Source organism: Gracilinanus agilis, chromosome 2 (assembly GCF_016433145.1).
Source record: "Gracilinanus agilis isolate LMUSP501 chromosome 2, AgileGrace, whole genome shotgun sequence".
Classification (NCBI taxonomy): domain Eukaryota; kingdom Metazoa; phylum Chordata; class Mammalia; order Didelphimorphia; family Didelphidae; genus Gracilinanus; species Gracilinanus agilis.
Window position 1 is genome coordinate 500,489,747 of NC_058131.1, and position 19,098 is coordinate 500,508,844.

At 35.7% G+C, this 19,098-nt stretch overlaps 1 protein-coding gene across 1 annotated transcript in view; it reads right to left on the reverse strand.

Annotated features, from left to right (window-relative positions):
• Nucleotides 1-19,098, reverse strand: part of PTPN21 (protein tyrosine phosphatase non-receptor type 21) — a 102,176-nt gene that overhangs the window by 34,038 nt on the left and 49,040 nt on the right. Inside the window, exon 8 of the mRNA XM_044664990.1 lies at nt 248-335. Within this exon, the coding sequence (XP_044520925.1) occupies nt 248-335 (88 nt within the window). The remainder of the gene's footprint in view (nt 1-247; nt 336-19,098) is intronic.

A 19,098-nucleotide genomic window follows, 5' to 3' on the forward strand; every position in this document is an offset into this window, starting at 1 on the left:
TGGCACTTACTAAGTAAGCACTTAATCAAAAGTTGTTGATTTGATTCAAGTAAGAGCCTAACAATTATTTGAAAAATATTATGGATAAACCATTCAACCACACTTTTCTATGCTGCCTCTAGAGTTTCACATCAAAATCAACATATATTTAGCAAAATCTTTCCCATGCCTGTATGGTTTTAAAAGCCAACAAAATTCCAAATGAAACATAAAAAAAAAATTTTCTGCAGAGATAACTAATACTCACAGTTTGAAACTGGATGGTTTCCTCTTTATTTGTCAGTTCTAATGCAAAGAAGGACTTATTGTGTGACATATTGGCAATGTCATGCCACCTAAAGAAAGAGAATAATATTGTAAATTCATATCTTCATAAAATGTTAAAAAGGAAATTGTGATTCTACCTAATTTTTTTTTTCTTTATCAAAGCTCTGATTTCACTGGTGTAAGAAATTTCCAGTAAAACAAACTCTTTCTGCCAATGTTGACCAGCCCTTTCTCTACAAATTAAGAATCTTTGAGGGGAACTGCTAGGTGGCTCTGTGGATTGAGAGCTGGGCCTAGAGACAAGAGGTGCTCAGTTCAAATCTGGCCTCAGATACTTCCTGTGTGATCCTAAGCAATTGATTTAATTCCTATGGCCTACCCTTACCATTCTTTGGCCTTGGGACCAATATACAATATTGGTTCTAAGACAGAAGGTAAAAGTTTTAAAAAAAATCTTTATGAGTTGCCAAGGAGCATTGAGAGAATTGAGTCACTTGTCATATACAGTGTTGTAAAGGAGGATTACCAGGGAAGTTAACTAAATTATCTGTGGGTTCACAATGGGGTGAGGGAGACAGGAATGACAGATGGACAGGACCAAACAAGGTTGGGAGACCAGGTTTTACTGCCAAGGAAGTGACTGCTACTGAAGTGGCAGTTGGGCCCAACTGCCACCCTGCAGTATCTAGACTAGGCCTATGGAAACCAGCAACTAAAGGCAAAGGTTTAAAACAGTTTAATTGTGGGAAACAATAATAAAGGATGGGAATAAGGGATTCTACTCTTACAAGCTAAGGGCAAACCACAGTGTCAAGGGAGGGACATATCTACACCAATCTAAGACCAAATCAAGACAGGGCCCAGGGGAAAGCAGGATTTAAGTGGATATCCTCACAGTAGTAGTGTCCTGCTTCACACCAGTATTGTTTCTGCTCTTCCAGGACCACCTGCTGTACTCTTCCAGGTGGGTAGATTCTGGGAGCTGACCCTGCCTAAGTTGACCTGCAACTCAGGTTGGGATTAGCAGTCTCTGACAAAATCTCCCACAAGTAGGTGACAGTCTTTCCACAGGATCTCTGGCAATCTGGTGTCTCCTAAAATCAGTTGCAACTTACCCCAACCACCATGGAATCTCTCACAGAGAGCAAGACCCACTTCCTAGCCAGTTCTCTCAAATTCTAAATCGAGGTCTAAAAACGATTAAATTTAAAGAGAGTAAATTGGTGCATTTTGTGGATGATATTCTTTTAGCATCCCCAAATGCAAAGGTGTGTCTTAGGGATAGCAAGATTCTTTTGATTGAATTGTATAAACGAGGACATAAAATCTCCAAGGCAAAATTACAATGGGTTTTGCCCCGGGTGCAATATCTTGGTTTTGTGTTGTCAGAGGGTTCCAAAAGTATTACACAAAAGAGAATAGCTAACATACAGAAATTGAGTGCACCTAAAACTAAAAAACAACTTAGAGCTGTCCTTGGAACTACTGGCTTCTGTAGACAATGGATTCCTGGATATAGTGAGATCACTAAATGTTTGACAAATTTGACCAGGAATACATAACCAGAATCTCTGAAACTAGAGCCTGAACATCGCTTCACGTTGGATAAGCTGAAAGAAGCCATTCTATCTACACCTGCATTAGGAATCCCAGACTATGAGAAACCTTTTCAGCTGTTTGTCAGTGAAACAAAAAGTATAGCTTCTGGTGTGACACAGACTCTCGGACAAAATTATCAACCATTTGGGTATTATAGCTATCAATTAGATCCAATAGCTGTGAGGACAGTACCCTATCTAAGGGAGGGGGGGGGGTAGCAGCAGCAGCTGTGTTAATCCAGAAGTCAGCTGATCTAGTTTTGGGATGTCCTTAAAAGGTCTATTGTTCACATATCAGATAGAAGCACTAATGAGGAAGTTCCATATTCAAGTATATTCAGACCAACAAATGTATGAAATTATTCTCTTAGGTAGTGAGAACATCCAGTTGAAGAGATGTAGCATACTTAATCCAGCTACTCCTCTTCCTGATTTACCAAAAAATGCAGACTTGGTATTATTCACGGATGGATCATCATATTTATGTAATGGAATGAAATATACTGGTGCTGCACTTGTCAAAGAATTTGAGACACTGTGGTATGGCTCATTACCTAGTAATCTTAGTGCTCAGGGTGCGGATTTAGGGGCATTGAAGCAAGCCTGTCTTCTAGCTGAAGGTAAAAGTGTAAATATTTACATGGACTCTCAATATGCATTTTCTGTTTGCCATGGAACAGGAATGATCTGGAAACAATGAGGTTTCATTACTGCACCGGGGAAACCAATAGCTCATGCAGGAATAATAACTGAGTTGTTGGAAGCAATCCAAAAGCTGAATCAGCTGGTAGTAATTCATTGTCAGAGTCATACTCATGGTAGAGATTCAGTCTCTAAAGGAAATTACAGAGCTGATATCACTGAGAAGTATGCAGCCCAGAATGCTCCAATTTATGTAATGAATTTAACATCTATTGATTCTGATGATCTAGAGAAAGCTTATGTAGACTCAGATATCCAGAAATGGAAGAATAAATATGGAGCTAGGAAAGAACATGGGATATGGATTACTGATACAGGAGGACCATTGTTACCAAAAGATTTGTATACCTATTTGTGTCAAACCATCCACACAAAAGGTCATTTTGGTACACAAGCTGTTGTGGATTCCATCAAGAGACAATGGGTTGCTCCTGGAATAAGTACTGTTGCAAATAAGATCTGTAATAGTTGTTCAGTCTGCCAAAAGTTCAAAGTGCATTCAGAAAGAAAGGTTTTGGTGGTAGGCCTTAAGCATATTGTCCATTTGAGAGTTTACAGATTAATTATATCTGTATGCCTAAAGCTGGAAGATACAAGTATTGTCTTGTGATAGTTGACAGACTAACTAAATGGCCTGAAGCTTTTCCATCAAATGCCAACACAACTAGTTTTGTGGTGAAAGTGTTACTCAAGGAAATTGTGCCTAGATTTGATGTACCTTTAACCATAGATTCGGATAAGGGATCTCATTTCACTCAGGATATCCTTAGAAGAGTCTATGAGAATTTAGGAATAACACCTAAATAACATGTTCCTTATCATCCACAAAGTTCAGGTCAGGTGGAGCGTATGAATAGGGATCTCAAGACTATGGTTGGGAAACTCTGTGCTGAAACTTATCTCAAATGGCCAGAGATTCTTCCCATAGCTTTGTTTTACCTACCTACAAGGCCAAGAGCAGATCTACATATATCATCGTATGAGATGCTCTTTAGACATGCTCCACTACAAGCAAAAACTTGTAAGGCTGTTTATGCATCACTCTTAGGAGGTGATTGCCAAATTGCTTCGTATTTAAATGCTTTGCAGCAGAGGCTAAGAGAATTACAAGATATGGGAGTATTAATTCAATCCGGTCCATTGGATTATTCTCTTCATAATTTTCAACCAGGTGATATGGTCTATGTGAAAAATTTTGCCAAAACATCAGCAACAGAACAAAATTGGGTAGGTCCTTATACAGTTGTATTAGTTTCACCATTTTCTGTGAAAGTTTTAGGTAGAGATTCATGGCATCATTGTTCTCATATTAAATTAGCACATAGTATAGATACTGGAAATGTAGAAATAGAAGAAGGAGAAGGAAGGAGGAGGAGGAGGAGAAAAAAGAAGAAAGAAGAAAGAAGGAAGAAGAGGAGGAGGAGGAGGAGGAGGAGGAGGAGAAGAAGAAGAAGAAATTGTGTAATTTGAGATCTTCAGTCAATTAGAGTCTGCAGTCAGAAATTTCAGTAAGGAGAGGCTCATTCCAGCAGAAGAGGATGTTCAGATGGAAGAGGACATGGATGAAGAGGATTCAGGATTCAGGATTTATAGACTTTGTATTAAGACTGATGAACTTAAGAATTGAACTGATAAAGCTTCATTTTCAAGGATTTTCTTAAAGAAGAGGATTAATTATGGACAATTTGGATTAAATGGTTTGGAAGTATTTTGGGTAATGTAAATAGTATCACTACATACTCATGTGCATCCAACATTGCACATAAAACTATCAAGAACTTCGATGGAGAACAGGAGAAGAGGAAAGGAGTGAAGAGAAGATTTCTTTGAGGAATGGAGCATCATAAGGAGAAAGGAGATCTGGAGTTTTGGTAGGTATCATACATCCATCAGTAACATGTTGCAACACAATATAGCAAAGGAACAACATAACAAATCAGATACATATGACACAAACATGTTAGGGTACATTGTGTTCCTTATGGAATGAAACAATGTATAATACTAACAAAATTAGAATTAGTTATAGGATAAAGTAAGTACTAACAAAAGATAATTACCAACAAAGATTAGCTAGTTATTTAGGTAGACGTAGCTAGACTAATATACAAATACCATAAGGATAGTTTAGAATAGTTTAGGAGTAGTATTAGATTGGATTAGAGGATAAGATAAGGTACTAATGTACATTACAGTGCAGATGCAACAAACATAACAAAATTGCATTACATGAAGAACATATAACATACTACAGATCACATATCACGAAATGAGGTAAATAGTTGTGTAACAGTATGTGTATATTGTAAATTGTATTATAGTGTAAGTATTGTATATATGTAAAGGGTGTACATATGTATATTTGATGTGTATTGTGTACATGTATGTATATATCATGCATGTATATGTTATGTATATATTGTATCTGTGTATCATATGTACATATTGTATAACTGTGAATTCTGTGAATACTTTGATATAATTGGGTTGCAAACATTTAGATGTAATTTGCATAAGGGGGTTTACTGTTTTGTTTAAATTTTGATGTTTATTGTGTTAAAATGTATTTTTCAAAATTGTTTGCATTTTTAGTTGGTAGGATATTTCTGTATTAGAATAGGAGTTGTGTTTGATGTTTGTTTTGACTTTTGTGTTGATATTTCAAATTTGCTGTTGATTTGGTTAATTTTGTTAGAAATTTTGCATTGTTACTTGTTGCTTTGTGCTTTGAGCTATGTAACTGTTCAATGTATTTATTCCTTTACCTTTCCTTGTTAAAATCCCTAGTGTAGGGTAGAGTAGGATAGTGTTAGATTGAATAGAGTTAGTATAGGTTCTTTGTTATTTTGGGTTAGAATTTTAGTTTAGTTTGTAGTGCACAAATACCAAAATATTGTGTGGAACACTATTTTGGCTTCGTGCAAAGGGGGGAACTGTTGTGAGGAAGATTATTACTTAGTTATTAGCTTAGTATTAGTATTAGACCTAGCAGGAAGGGCTGGAGAATTCCAAGATGGAATGGGGAAGCAGGAAGTGGGTCTTGCTCTCTGAGAGAGACTCCATGGTGGCTGGGGCAAGTTGCAACTGACTTTAGGAGACACCAGATTGCCAGAGGTCCTGTGGAAAGACCCTCATTTACTTGTGGGAGATTTTGGTAGAGACTGATAATCCCAACCTGAGTTGCAGGTCAACTTGGGCTGGGTCAGCTCCCAGAATCTACCAACCTGGAAGAGTACAGCAGGTGATCCTGGAGGAGCAGAAACACCACTGGCGTGAAGCTGGACACTACTGTGAGGAAATCCATTTCAATCCTGTTTTTCCCTGGGCCCTGTCTTGATTAGGTCTCAGTTAGTGTAGTTAAGTCCCTTCCCTGACCCTGGGGTTTGCCCCTAGTCTGAAGAATGTAGTAACCCCCATTCCCATCTTTATTCTTAGTTGTCCCTGATTAAAAATGTTATAAAACTCTTGCTTTTATTTGCTGGTTTGCATAGGCCTGGACTAGATACTGCAGGGTGGCAGTTGGGCCCAACTACCACTTCAGTAGCAGTCACTTCCTTGGCAGTAAAACCTGGTCTCCCAACCTTGTTTGGTCCTGTCCATCTGTCATTCCTGTTTCCCTCACCCCATTGTGAACCCACAGATAATTTAGTTAACTTCCCTGGTAATCCGCCATTACAACAGGCAGTATTTGTCAGAGGAAGAACACGAATCAAGTCTTTCTCATTCCAAGGCCAGTTCTCTATTCCCTATACCAACCTGCCTCAGAATATGTTAATACTATTTTAAAATGAAAAGTTGATGCATATGTATTCAACCAAACTATGTTAAGCACTTTTATGCACAGGACTTATTGTACAAATATTAAAACATCAAATGCTAAGACCCGTGCAATATACAAAGCTGAAGACAACACATGGTCCATCGAAATCCTTAGAAGCTTGAAAGTAATAGGAAGAGAAAGTGTATAAATTATTATAACAAAAGACTGAAAAGTGGCAAGTTTTATTAGGTAGATACAGAGGTCTACATAAATCAATTACTAATTCTCGAAGGAAGCAAACAAGGACACTGAAGGAGGATCTCACTCCCATACAGGACGAAAAACAAGGAGGATTTTATTGTGGCCTGCAAAGAGTGTGCCATGTTTCTGTTTCTGTCAGAGGTAAGGCACTACTACCTATGTTCAAAGTGTAGACAGTTTTTCCTACTGGAAAAGAAAGAGAAATGGCTCAAGGAAGGACTGTCTCCATACTCCAGATTATAAATAAATGAAATATTTTTTTAAAAAATTAAGAGGATGGGGCAGCTAGGTAGAGTACCAGGTCTGGATTCAGGAGGATCTAGTTCAAATGTGGCCTCACATAAAGGATGGCACCTAGAGATGCTTAAAGCTGAATTCCTTTGAGCATCCAGCTAGAATATCCTTCTACTTGTTTCTTATTTCCAAATATTTCTTCCTTTTTTATTGTAACATCCATCTACTTTCTAATGCCCTGACACAGGTTCTTCTCTGTTAGTTAGCCCTTGTTAAAGAAATATAGGGTAGTAAGAGATATAGATGTATAATGATGGTGATGATGTGCTTTTGATCTTCTCAGCTTCTTTTGCATTTTCTTTTTTTAAAAAATTCTTTGTTATAAAACATGGCTCTCTGTGAAAGGGAAAGGAGAGGTATATAATGAAAAAATCAGAAATTATTAATGAAAATTCTTTTTAAAAAGCCAACAAAAAAGTAACTAAAATATCCATACTCTTTGACCCAAAGATCCAAACACTAGGTGTGTGTGTGTGTGTGTGTGTATATATATATATATATATATATATATATATATATATATATATATATATATATATATATATATATCCCAGACAGGTTAAAGACAGAAATAAGAGTCCTATATACACCAAAATACTCATAGCAGAATTTTTGTGATATCAAATAAATAAAATTGAAGGATATGCCAACTAGGGATGACCAAATGCATTATGGTGCATAACTACAAAGGAATATAATTGTACCATGAGAAATTATAAAGATGAAATAAAGTAAGCAGAACCAAGGAAACCACATAAACAATGACAACAAAAAATTGAACACTATGATTATAATGGTCAAGCTTGCCCCCAAAGAAGAGTTGGGGAAATATACCTATTTTCAAAGGTAAAAAGTCTATCAGTGAGGAATGTTGAAAATACTATTAATATGTAACATGAAAATCATTTGCCAACTTTGTTTTTAAATCTTTTTCATAAAAATTAGCCGGCTGGATAGAGGAACAGAGAGGTATTTATTTATTTAAAACCTTTACCTTCCAACTTAGAATCAATACTGTGTATTGGTTCAAAAGCAGAAGAACAGTAAGGGCTAGGCAATGGGGATGCTAGGAAGTGTCTGAGGCCAGATTTGAACTTAGGACTTCCCATCTCTAGGCCTGGTTCTTAAACCACTGAGGTACACAGCTGCCTCTTGTAAAGAGGTATTTAAAGAATGAATTTATTATAAAAACAAAAAAACTAATACTTTTTAAAAATTTATGTATTGGAATCAAATATATCCAATAAACTAGATGTTAAAATAACACAGTAAAGAGTAAAGTTAAAAAAGTAAAATTAAAATAGCATAGCAAACAAAACACTCTTAAGTTCACAGTACACAAAATTCAAGACCCATAACTTCAAATGTCTATATAAATTTACACAAAGTATATATATATATATAACAAGCAAGATGAAATCCTAAGTCGAAGAGGCAAATTTGTCCTCCCAGGTTTCATTGTAATTTCATGACTGGATGAAATCAGGACTAGGATATGACTATTCAAATAAAAAACCCAAAAAAATAAATACAAAAGAATATGTAGTTGCATTGTATGTTAAAAAGAACTAATCATATGCAGAAATCTAGGAAAAAGAATAGAGAAGCATATTAGAGAACATTTGGGTAAAGAATAATAGAAACAAAAACAGTATTACCTTTAGAATATAATGCAGAGCAATTGGACAAAAATAAAGATGAGAAATTAGGCATAGAGAACATTTGGGGAAAATAAAATATCTGTTGAATGAATTTACACATCACCTCTTGGGGGAAAAAAAGGTCAAGGCTTCAACCTCCAAGACACATAGTGACTAAATTTAACATTTCATTTTCAGAAACAATGAGTTCTGGAAGTAATCAGAAGAAAGTCTCCAAAAACAAAGGAAATGAAATTTTTAAAATGTAAGACTATTCTGAACCCATCATAAATTGCAAGAGGCAAGAGAATAATGTATTTTGAAGCACAATGAAACTCAGAATGTAACCCAGTCGTCAACCAAATCCAAGTTTAAGTACACATTAAAAAAGACATTAGATATTCTCTAACCTTGTTGGTGAATCTATGGCGCACATGCCAAAGGACACTGTTCCCCTCCTCTCTCCTCATGTGCCTGAGGACATTTCTCACAAAACTCATTCCTCTGCCCAGCAGTCCAATAGGAGTGCTTCCTCCCTCCCCTGTTTGGGGTAAGATGGGGAGGGGAGGGCAGGAATAAGAAGACTCATATGCCATTTGAGGGTTGCAGTTTGGGCACTCAATCTCTAAAAGGTTCACCATCACTTCTCTAAGCTTTCCTTTCATTTTACTGAGAGACAAAAAGAGGTCCAGAGAAGATAAAATATTTGCCCCAAATTACACAGCAGAAACATAATTTTTGAAATGTTATGGATAAAAGGCATTTGTGAGAGTTTAATGAAACTGCGGAAATCAGATTGGTACACCACAAACATTTATTTATTCAGATGAGAGTAGGGATAGGAAATAGGAGGTAGGAAATAGGAGATTATAACTCTTAATTCTTATACTATATCTAAATCCAAAACCCTATACTAAAATCTCCAAGAAACCCTAAATCTAACGATTTTCTTGCCTGACAAAACAGGCCTAATTAACCTACTCTTTCTAACTATAATTAAATTTCCTTTATATCTAACTAACAAAAAATAAAGCCTTTATCTTCTCCAATCTGCTTAAACTATTCTCTGAACCCAAACTGTCAGAAGTAACTGTCAGATCCTCTTGACTCTGCCCCTGCTCACTTCGAAGCCAGAGAGAATGGAGTTCTTTCTTAACCAACTCCAGGTTTTATGGTTGGTCTCTTAAAGAGACAGAGAGTAAATCTGTTTGTTACTGTCTCTTAAAGAAACAGAATGATATTAAGAAAAACCCTGTAACATAAAAATTCTGCTCTTAACAAGACAAAATGAAAATATGAAAACTCCTTATAATAATATTCCCCCTGAGATCCTTTGGGAAGAGTTTTCTTCCCTGTTGAATCTTACAAACTAAAATATCCTATATTCTATATTAGAAACAGGGAGAAGTAAAGAGAGAAAGGAAAAAAGCAAGCAAAACAAATCTTGCAAAATGCAAGTCTCGACTTACATTATGATAATTAGATTAAATCTACAAAGCCCATCTTTAGATTTAATCACCAAAGGAGAAAACATCTCCATTTTTGGGTGGTCTGTAACCCATGTGTGCTAGAGTAAAAAAAATCAGAATTTACTGACTGCCTCAAGGACAGTCCAAAGAAAAGCGTCTGCTGTGATTGGACACATAAACTAAGAGGAGGCCACAGGAAGTGATGCAAAAAAGGCCCCTTTAAAAAGAAACCTCAGTCAGCTGGGCTCGGTCTTCTGGTTTGTGAACGAGACCTGAAGGAGCTCTGCTGGTTCATGACCGGGGCATTCCATGTGGTGAGTGTAAAACTGAATCTTCCTGAACTTCTCTTAAGGAACTTCCATTTTAATAGAGACTTAGTGACTGAAGCTTTTGCTTCATTCGCCTCTGGCGCTCTGAGTTTCTGGCCTTGGGTTAATTAGCTCTACCTGGATTAACCTGGCCCTCTGAGTCTCTGGCTTTGGGATCAAGGACAGATTTCCCTTGGTTGAGGGTTAATTAGATCTACCTGGATTAACTAGAGGATCGGAGCAAATTACCTACTGTGTTAGATTCTTATTTCCTTATTTCTTCTTCCTCTTCTTTTTCCTCTTCTCATTTGTAAATAAATTTCCATAAAAGATATTTTAACTTGAGGTTACTCTTTATTTGGGGATTGATAATTGTTCAATCCCCTGGCAACCTAACCTTTTAATATATTCAACAAAAAAAAACTCTTTCCCCCCATTACAACATACAATTACAATTATTTACAGGTACAGGATAACACATCACCTTATAGTGTAATGAAAAAAAAATTGCAAAAACATTATACACATATAATATATCCCCTGAGGTGAGTGTTGATCAACATTTTATAACACTTTAACATTTATGTATCATTCAGTTCTTATAAAAGTATATTAATAATAAACATTTCTAAACACAAATCCTAAATCCTATACCTATACTTAAATACCTATACACTTACCATTCCTCGTTCTATTTCAAACCTTTATGTACAAGAAAACCTTTTATTGAAACAGAAAATATAAGTTCAATGACCTTGAAAACAATGTTCCACTTGTCCAGTTGTAGTAGTCCAGTGTCCTTGAAAATACTATTCATTCTTGATTATCAGTTCCAACAGTAGGTACTCTCTTCACATGCAAACAATGCATCCATGATGATTTTTCTCCTATCTTGATTGCTGTAGGAGCTGTTAAAAGTACTTGGAATGGACCTTCCCAGGCCAGCTGAGTTCCTTCAGTACACTGAAAGTTTTTTAGATAAACTGTATCTCCAGGATGTAAACCATGCAGAGAAAAGTCTATTGATCCAGCTTGCACTACAGCTCCTGATTCATGCAGTTCTTTTATCTTTATTTGCAGATCTCTTACGTATGTAGCAATATTAGTGTAATATTACTGGATTAAATGGTTTTGCATGTATTGGCGGATGATCAAACAGCATCTCAAATGGTGAGATATGCAGATCTCCATTTGGTCTACTTCTAAGATAAAACAATGCTAATGGTAGGGCATCAGGCCATTTGAAATGCATCTCAGTACCTAATTTGGCAGTCATTGTCTTTAATTCTCTATTTAGTCTTTCCACTTGTCTTGAGCTCTTGTGGGTGGTATGGCACAAGGAATTTTGGTGTAATACCTTGGCATGAATATATTTGTGCTAAAACCAAATCTGTAAAGTGTAGTGTTCTGTTCTTGCTGGTAAAACAAATTGAGGTATGATTTCTTTTAATAGTATTTTGGCTATGAATGCTGCTGTGTTCCTTGTTGGGAAAGCTTCTGGTCATCTTGTAAGCTGGTCTAGTATCACTAAACAAAATTTGTAATGTCCAGCTTTCAGCATTGTTATAAAACCAATTGGTAGATATTCGAATGGTGTGTATGCTAACAGACGTCCCCCAAATGCCTTTCCTCAAAATATATGTTGATTATATACTTGGCAAGTTGCTCAAACTGCATAGACTTTGGAGGCGATGTTTGTCATGCCAGGGGCTATCCATACTTTCTTTACCAAATCTATAATGCCTTGGGTTCCAAAATGACCATTTTTATGTATTGATTGACAAATTTGTTGGTAAAAAGTTCTTGGCAATATTGGTTTACCTTCTGATGCCACCAATACACCATTAATTTGTTTGGCTTTAAAATTTTGTTCCTGTTTCATGATCTCTTTCTCATTATATGCCAAGGATAGATCTGATTCATTAATGATTGCTAAATTCAAAATCAATTTAGGGCCTTCTATAACTGTGAGTTTTACAGCAACATCTACTCAGTGATTTCCTCTTCAAACAAAGTCAGTTCCCTCTGTGTGAGCAGAGCAATGCACTACAGCTAGGATTTCAAGTAACTGACAAACTAATAGAACTTCATTTGTAATTTTTCATTTGACATTGTTTTACCAGATGATGTTAAGAAACCTTTTTGCAGCCAAAGGGTACCCACAGCGTGACATATTTCAAAGGTGTATTTTAAATCGGTATAGATTGGAGCTTTTTTGTGTCTTGCAATTACACAGGCTTGTTTTAATACTATCAATTCTGTACCTTGTCCACTTAAATTTGATGGAAGTGATGCTGACCATAAAGTTGTAAATTCTGTTACCACTGCTGCTCCAGTATACTGTACATCATATCTCATAAAAGATGAACCATCTGTAAACAAAACAAGATCTACATTTTCTAAAGGAGTGTCTAAGAGATTTTCACAGTTTTTCTGCCATAGATACTACTGATTTGCAGTTATGCAATGGTTCTCCATTGACTGGTAAATCAGGAAGCAATGTAGCAGGGTTGAGTGTTGTGAAGCATTTTAACATGATGTTTTTATTGCCTAATACAGTTATTTCATATTGTGGAAGCCTTTGGTCTGAGAATTTCTATGTTCTATGTCTTAGTAGTAAAGCTTCAACCTCATGAGGGCACAAAATCATTGGTGGGCATCCCAATACTAAGTCTGCAGCTTTTGTTACCAGCAGAGCTATAGCACCAATTCCTTTTAGGCACGGGGGTAAGCCAGCAGCTGTCGGGTCCAATTGATCTAAATAGTATGCAATTAGATACTGGACTAGTCTGAAAGTTTTTATTAAAATGCCAGGAGCTACTCCTCTTCTTTCATAAACATGCAAAGTGAATGGTTTCTTATAATCAGGGATGCCTAGAGCAGGTGCAGATAAAATGGCTTGTTTCAGTTTAGTAAGTGCTTCTAGGTGTTTTGCATTCAATTTAAGTTGTTCACTGACCATATCCTTCATTAATGTTATTAGAGGTTTGGTGATTTCCCCATAGTATGGAATCGATTGCCTGCAAAATCCCATAGTTCCCAAAATTGCTCTTGTCTTTTTTTTGGTAGTATTCTATTTAAGATTTTTGCATCTATGTTCATTAGGGAGATTGGTCTGTAGTTTTTTCTTTGTTTTTGATCTACCTGGCTTTGGAATCAGTACCATATTTGTGTCATAAAAGGAATTTGGTAGGACTCCTTCTTTGCTTATCAAATAATTTGTATAGTATTGGGATTAGTTGCTCTTTGAATGTCTGATAGAATTCACTTGTGAATCCATCAGGCCCTGGCAATTTTTTCTTAGGGAGTTCTTTGATGGCTTGTTCAATTTCTTTTTCTGATATGGGATTATTTAGGTATTCTATTTCTTCTGCTGTTAATCTAGGCAATTTATATTTTTGTAAATATTCATCCATATCTCCTAGATTGCTATATTTATTGCCATATAATTGCGCAAAATAATTTTTAATGATTGCCTTAATTTCCCCTTCATTAGAGGTGAGGTCTCCCTTTTCATCTTGATACTGTCAATTTAGTTTTCTTCTTTCCTTTTTTTTATTAGATTGACCAGTACTTTGTCTATTTTATCTGTTTTTTCAAAATACCAGCTTCTAGTCTTATTTATTAAATCAATAGTTCTTTTACTTTCGATTTTATTAATTTCTCCTTTGATTTTTAGTATTTCTAATTTAGTTTTCATCTAGGGATTTTTAATTTGCTCCCTTTCTAATTTTTTAAGTTGCATGCCCAATTCATTAATCTCTGCCCTCCCTAATTTGTTAATATATGCACTCAAGGATATAAATTTCCCCCTGAGTACTGCCTTGGCTGCATCCCACAGAGTTTGGTAGGATGTCTCATCACTGTCATTCTTAATTGTCTTTTAAATGTTGGGGCACTCAATTTTTGGATATCTTCAATACATTTTGGAGAAATGAAATGCTAACCTTTAGCTAAAACACATCCTAAATACTCCACTTTTGGAAGATACCACTGAACTTTTGATTTTTAGATTTTGTGTTCTCTTTTACATAATTCGAAGAGGAAAAGTTTGCTGTCTTCTTTGCATGCACTGGCATTTGGCAACACCAAGAGTAAATCATCCATAAAATGTATTAACCAGCTCCCCTTAAATTCAATATTTGCAAGATCTTGTGTTAAAATAAAGTTGAACTTTCTACATAACCTTGAGGTAGATGGCACCATGTGCAATGAGACCCTTTCCAGGTGAATGCAAGTATTTTGGGGAATCTTCATGGATGAGTATTGAAAAAAATGCAGAACACAGATCTACTACTGTTAAGTATTTAGCATTTTTAGGAATAGATGAAATAATAGTTGATGGACTTGGTACAACAGGGTGTCTTTTAATAACGTGATTAATAGCTCTTAAATCGTGAACAAATCCATATACAGGTTTTTCCATTTTCATCTAATTTCAGTTTTTTAATAGGTAAGATAGGTGTATTGTATTCTGACTTGCAGGGGATTATTATTTTCTGTTTGATTAAAGAATATATCACTGGGATAATTTCCTTGATTGCTTCCTTTGATAGTGGATATTGCAGAATAGAGAGAAATGGACCACCTCTCATACTATTTTGGACTGGAACAGCTGATTTAAGCAGGCCTACATTAGTGGAAGATGTAGCCCAGAGAGATTTGGGTATATCTTTTGGTATTTTAAAAATGTGAGTTTTATCCATTTCATGATTATCTAAAAAAGAATATTGGGAACAAATTCAAAGATTCTTCTGGTAATTCTAATGTAATATCACCATCCTGGGTACATACTATCGTGGCTCTTAATTTGCACAACAAATCTCTCCCTAATAAGTTCATTGGGGAGTTAGGCATTATGGAGGATAAAGGTCCCACAGACACCATTTGTAGTGAAAGCTTTTGGACATCCAAAGGAATTTCAGAAACCCCAACAACACTTATTGAGCCAACTAAATTATAATTAGGATTAGATGTACTCATTAGCACAGATCTTGATGTCCAGTATCTAGCAGACAATCGTATAGCATATTTCCTACTTTAAGAGTTACATGTTGTTTGGTGCTCTCTGGGGGAGAATGAACTGGGATTACTGGTGTAATTATATCTACATCTGGAAAATCAAATGTTTCGATATTTGATTCCAGAGTCCTTTCTCCCCTGTTAAGCCTTTATAACGGACTGTGTACACCTTTCTGAGATCCCTCTCATTGAGGAGGATTTACATTTTGGTTTGGCTATCGCGTGGACGTGCCCCATTACGAATATATTGTAGTGATTCATTCACTTCATTTTGGTTACTGTCTTAGTTACTGTTTCCATAATTTCTATTTCTGAAATTGCCTCTGCAATTATTGTTATTGTTATTTTTTAAATTATTATTGTTCCTATTCCTAAAATTTCCACCATTATTTCTAAAATTATTAAATATTTGATTCCAGCATCTACAATTGATCATTAGATGTCATCTTTTCCCACACAAATAACATAATTGGTCTTTGGTTCATGTGTTCTCTTTGATTTCTATATTCCTGTACCCATGCCAACCAAAAACAGGTATCCCCTTTTTCAAATTTATCAATTTTTCCTTTTAGTGCTTTTATCTCCTTTCTTAATGCATCCACTAACTCCCCATCATCTTCATCTTTCCTTTCAATATAACCATTATAAACATACATTGCTACCCTCTTCAGTTCATCTAGGTCCATGTTAACCCAATTTGGACAATTAGTTTTGAAACAGTTCTTTACTACCTGGAAACAATTCTTTATAAATTGTCTTCTCAGGTGTCTTAATCTCTCTCTCTCTTGTTAGGTCTAAATCAATATCTTTTTCTCCTAATTCTATCAGTCAATCCATAAATTTCCAAGGGATTTTCACCTATTTCTTGCTTTACTTTTTCAAATTTATTCCAAGTTCCTGGTTTATCTGAACATGCTCTCATTGCCATTAGAACTGACTCCCTAGTCTGGCATAAGCTTTCATAATCCTAGTCATTGTTCAAGTTCCAATGAGGGTCATTCTGAAGCCAGTGAATTGTGCCCCAAGTCTCATTATTGATACTGATGACTTTATCTTTTTCCCTCTTAGTTAATAGTTCGTCTAACAGATACTCAAAATCAGATTCTTTGACTATAATTTCCACATACACCCCCACTATGCCATTATTCAATTAAATATTTCTTTAGTATCTGGTATGAACAAAGTCCTAGGCCAGAAACAAATATCAGTGTCTGCCATAAAAAAGTTTATAATCAATGAGGGAAAGAGACATACGCCCAACTAGAATCTAGAGAAAATATAATTAAAAGGATAGGAAGTATTAGCACTATTATAAAACCATTCTCTTTCCCTACCTCCCACATCAATTAAAAAGGGGGTGGGGGGTAAGAATCCTTAAAACAAAAATGCATAGTGAATAAAATAGATCCACAGTGGCCATCTCCAAAATATGTCTTTTTCTTCACCTTGAGTCCTTCATGTCTTTGTCAAAAGGTAGGTAATTTTCTTCATCATTGGTCCGGTACAGATGTAGTTATTCTTGGTTTCAAAATATTTTTCTTTAAAACATTATTATTCTTATAGAAAATGTTCTCAGTTCTGCTCACTTCATTCTGACAGTTCATACTTCCTAGTATTCTCTGAAATTGTCTTTTATCATTTCTGATAATTCAATTACATTCCATTAAATTCACATACCATATTTTGTTACCTTTTTAATTCCCTATGAAGGATCAAGAAGTTTGTTTTGCTTGTGACTTCCCTCCCTGACTATTTGCTCACCAGTATTATTCTCCCTCTTAACCTCTACTTCCATATTCCCACCTTGATGCATTTGATATGTTTCTACTTCAATTTCGTGTGTGTGTGTGTGTGTGTGTGTGTGTGTGTGTGTGTGTGTTGTCTGTGTCTTTCTCAGTTTATTCTTCTTTCCAGTCTTAGTTCATTAATAGGGGTTTTCTACAAAAGACTAATTCCATCCCCTGCAGCACTTTTGGGTAGGTGGTTAGGCTTTATTGTTCTTAACTAAAGAGTCCTGAATTTCTCTGCTAACCTCTCCTTCTCAGTTAGGCCATCCTAAATCTTTGTGGTTCAAAGTACTGGATCTTCAAATGCCTTCTGTGGCATTTCATGACAGACCCTGGGCCTGAAAGAAGGGAGGATACTAGCCCAAGCACTGCCATAACCTCAGTGGTTACTGTCCTACCTTATCACTTCCAAGATGCAATGTGTAGGTTTCTGAGAACCCCAGTTATTTCTTAGGGAAATCTGTCACTCTTGTTGCCTCAGGATATAGAACCTAGCAGGCTACTTTTAAGTGCCTGGCTAGTTTCTGGCCATTTCCTTTCCTACTACCTGTAGGTTTACTTTTTGGGCAGGTTAGGGGTGTAAAAAAAAAAAATCACTTTTAGTTTCTCCTTAGATTTCTTAATCATTTTTCAATCTAGTGAAATGTTTAGGTTTTTTCTGGAATAGGTATGTAAGAGTTGAGCTACCTGTTAATTGAGGCAGCCTTCTTAAACTGCCATCTTCACATGCGTTATTTTTCACATTGAGAGTGTACTTGACTAGTATCATAAGGGAATAGAAGAAATTCAACAAGTAGAGACATGAAAGGCTCCGTTTTAGTCTGGGGAATCCCCATGTATAAATGCAGAGACTGAAGAAGGCAGAATGAAATCAAGGAATGATAAGAACAGAGCCTTACAAGAATACACTCTAAAGGAATGTAAGGAAGAAAAGGAACTAATAAAAGAGGAAAGGAAAAGTCAAAGAAAGAAGGGAAAAGATACAGGGAAAAAACAATGTCACAAAAAAATTAGAAGAAAATTTTTAAAAGAATGAGAAGAATACATTGGGAAATATAAATGATGTAAAATTAAAAAGATATCAATAAAATGTATTCTTTCAAAGAAGAGTTGTTCAATAATGCCATAACCTACAAAGGTCAGGGTGAATGAGAACTAAAATAAATACATAAATGACCATATAATGCAAAATTAATATATTTATTGCCAATTTTTCCAGAAGTCTAAAGTTAGAAGAACTCAGATGAAGGTATTAGATTTGGCAATAGAGAAATGACTCTTGATAAAGCAGTTTCAGTAGAGAAAAAGGACAAAAACCAGATTGAGAGGTTTTAGGAATTAGACATTAGAGAAGTACAAGTAGCAAGTGTATTCTTATTCCCTGGAATTTTGCAGTTAAGAGTGAGGAATGATTGATAATGGAAGGTTCTAGATGGGACAGAAAGAGATGAGATAGGGATCATAGGTTTAAAAGGATTAGACTTGACATGATGAAAGGCTACTTTATCTACTGAGAATAGAAGAAAGGAGCATTAAATACATGAAGAAACATAAGGGTTTTGGAAGTGTGGAAAATGGAAAATGAGGGTCAGTTCATATGACCTTTCTCAGTTTCTCTATAGAAAAAGAAATAAAATCATCTGCATTCAGCATGCATTTACTAAATGTCTACTATGCATTAGGAGGCACAGTGGTTAGAGCACTGAACCTGGATTCAGGAAGACCTGAGTTTAAATTCAGCTTCAGTTAATAGTTCTGTGAACCTGGGCATATCACTTAACCCTGTTTGACTCAGTTTTGTATAATTTTCATAAAATCCAAGACTTAAAAAAAATTTTTTGAGAAAAACTTCAGGAAAAGAACCTCGCTAACTCCTTGAATCAAGAAAATGAACTGTTCAGAGGAAATGCCATAAGGAAACCTCCACTACATCAGAAGATCCAGAATGAACTTTGGGATGTAGTTGATTGAACTGAAGGGGGTTAAACAC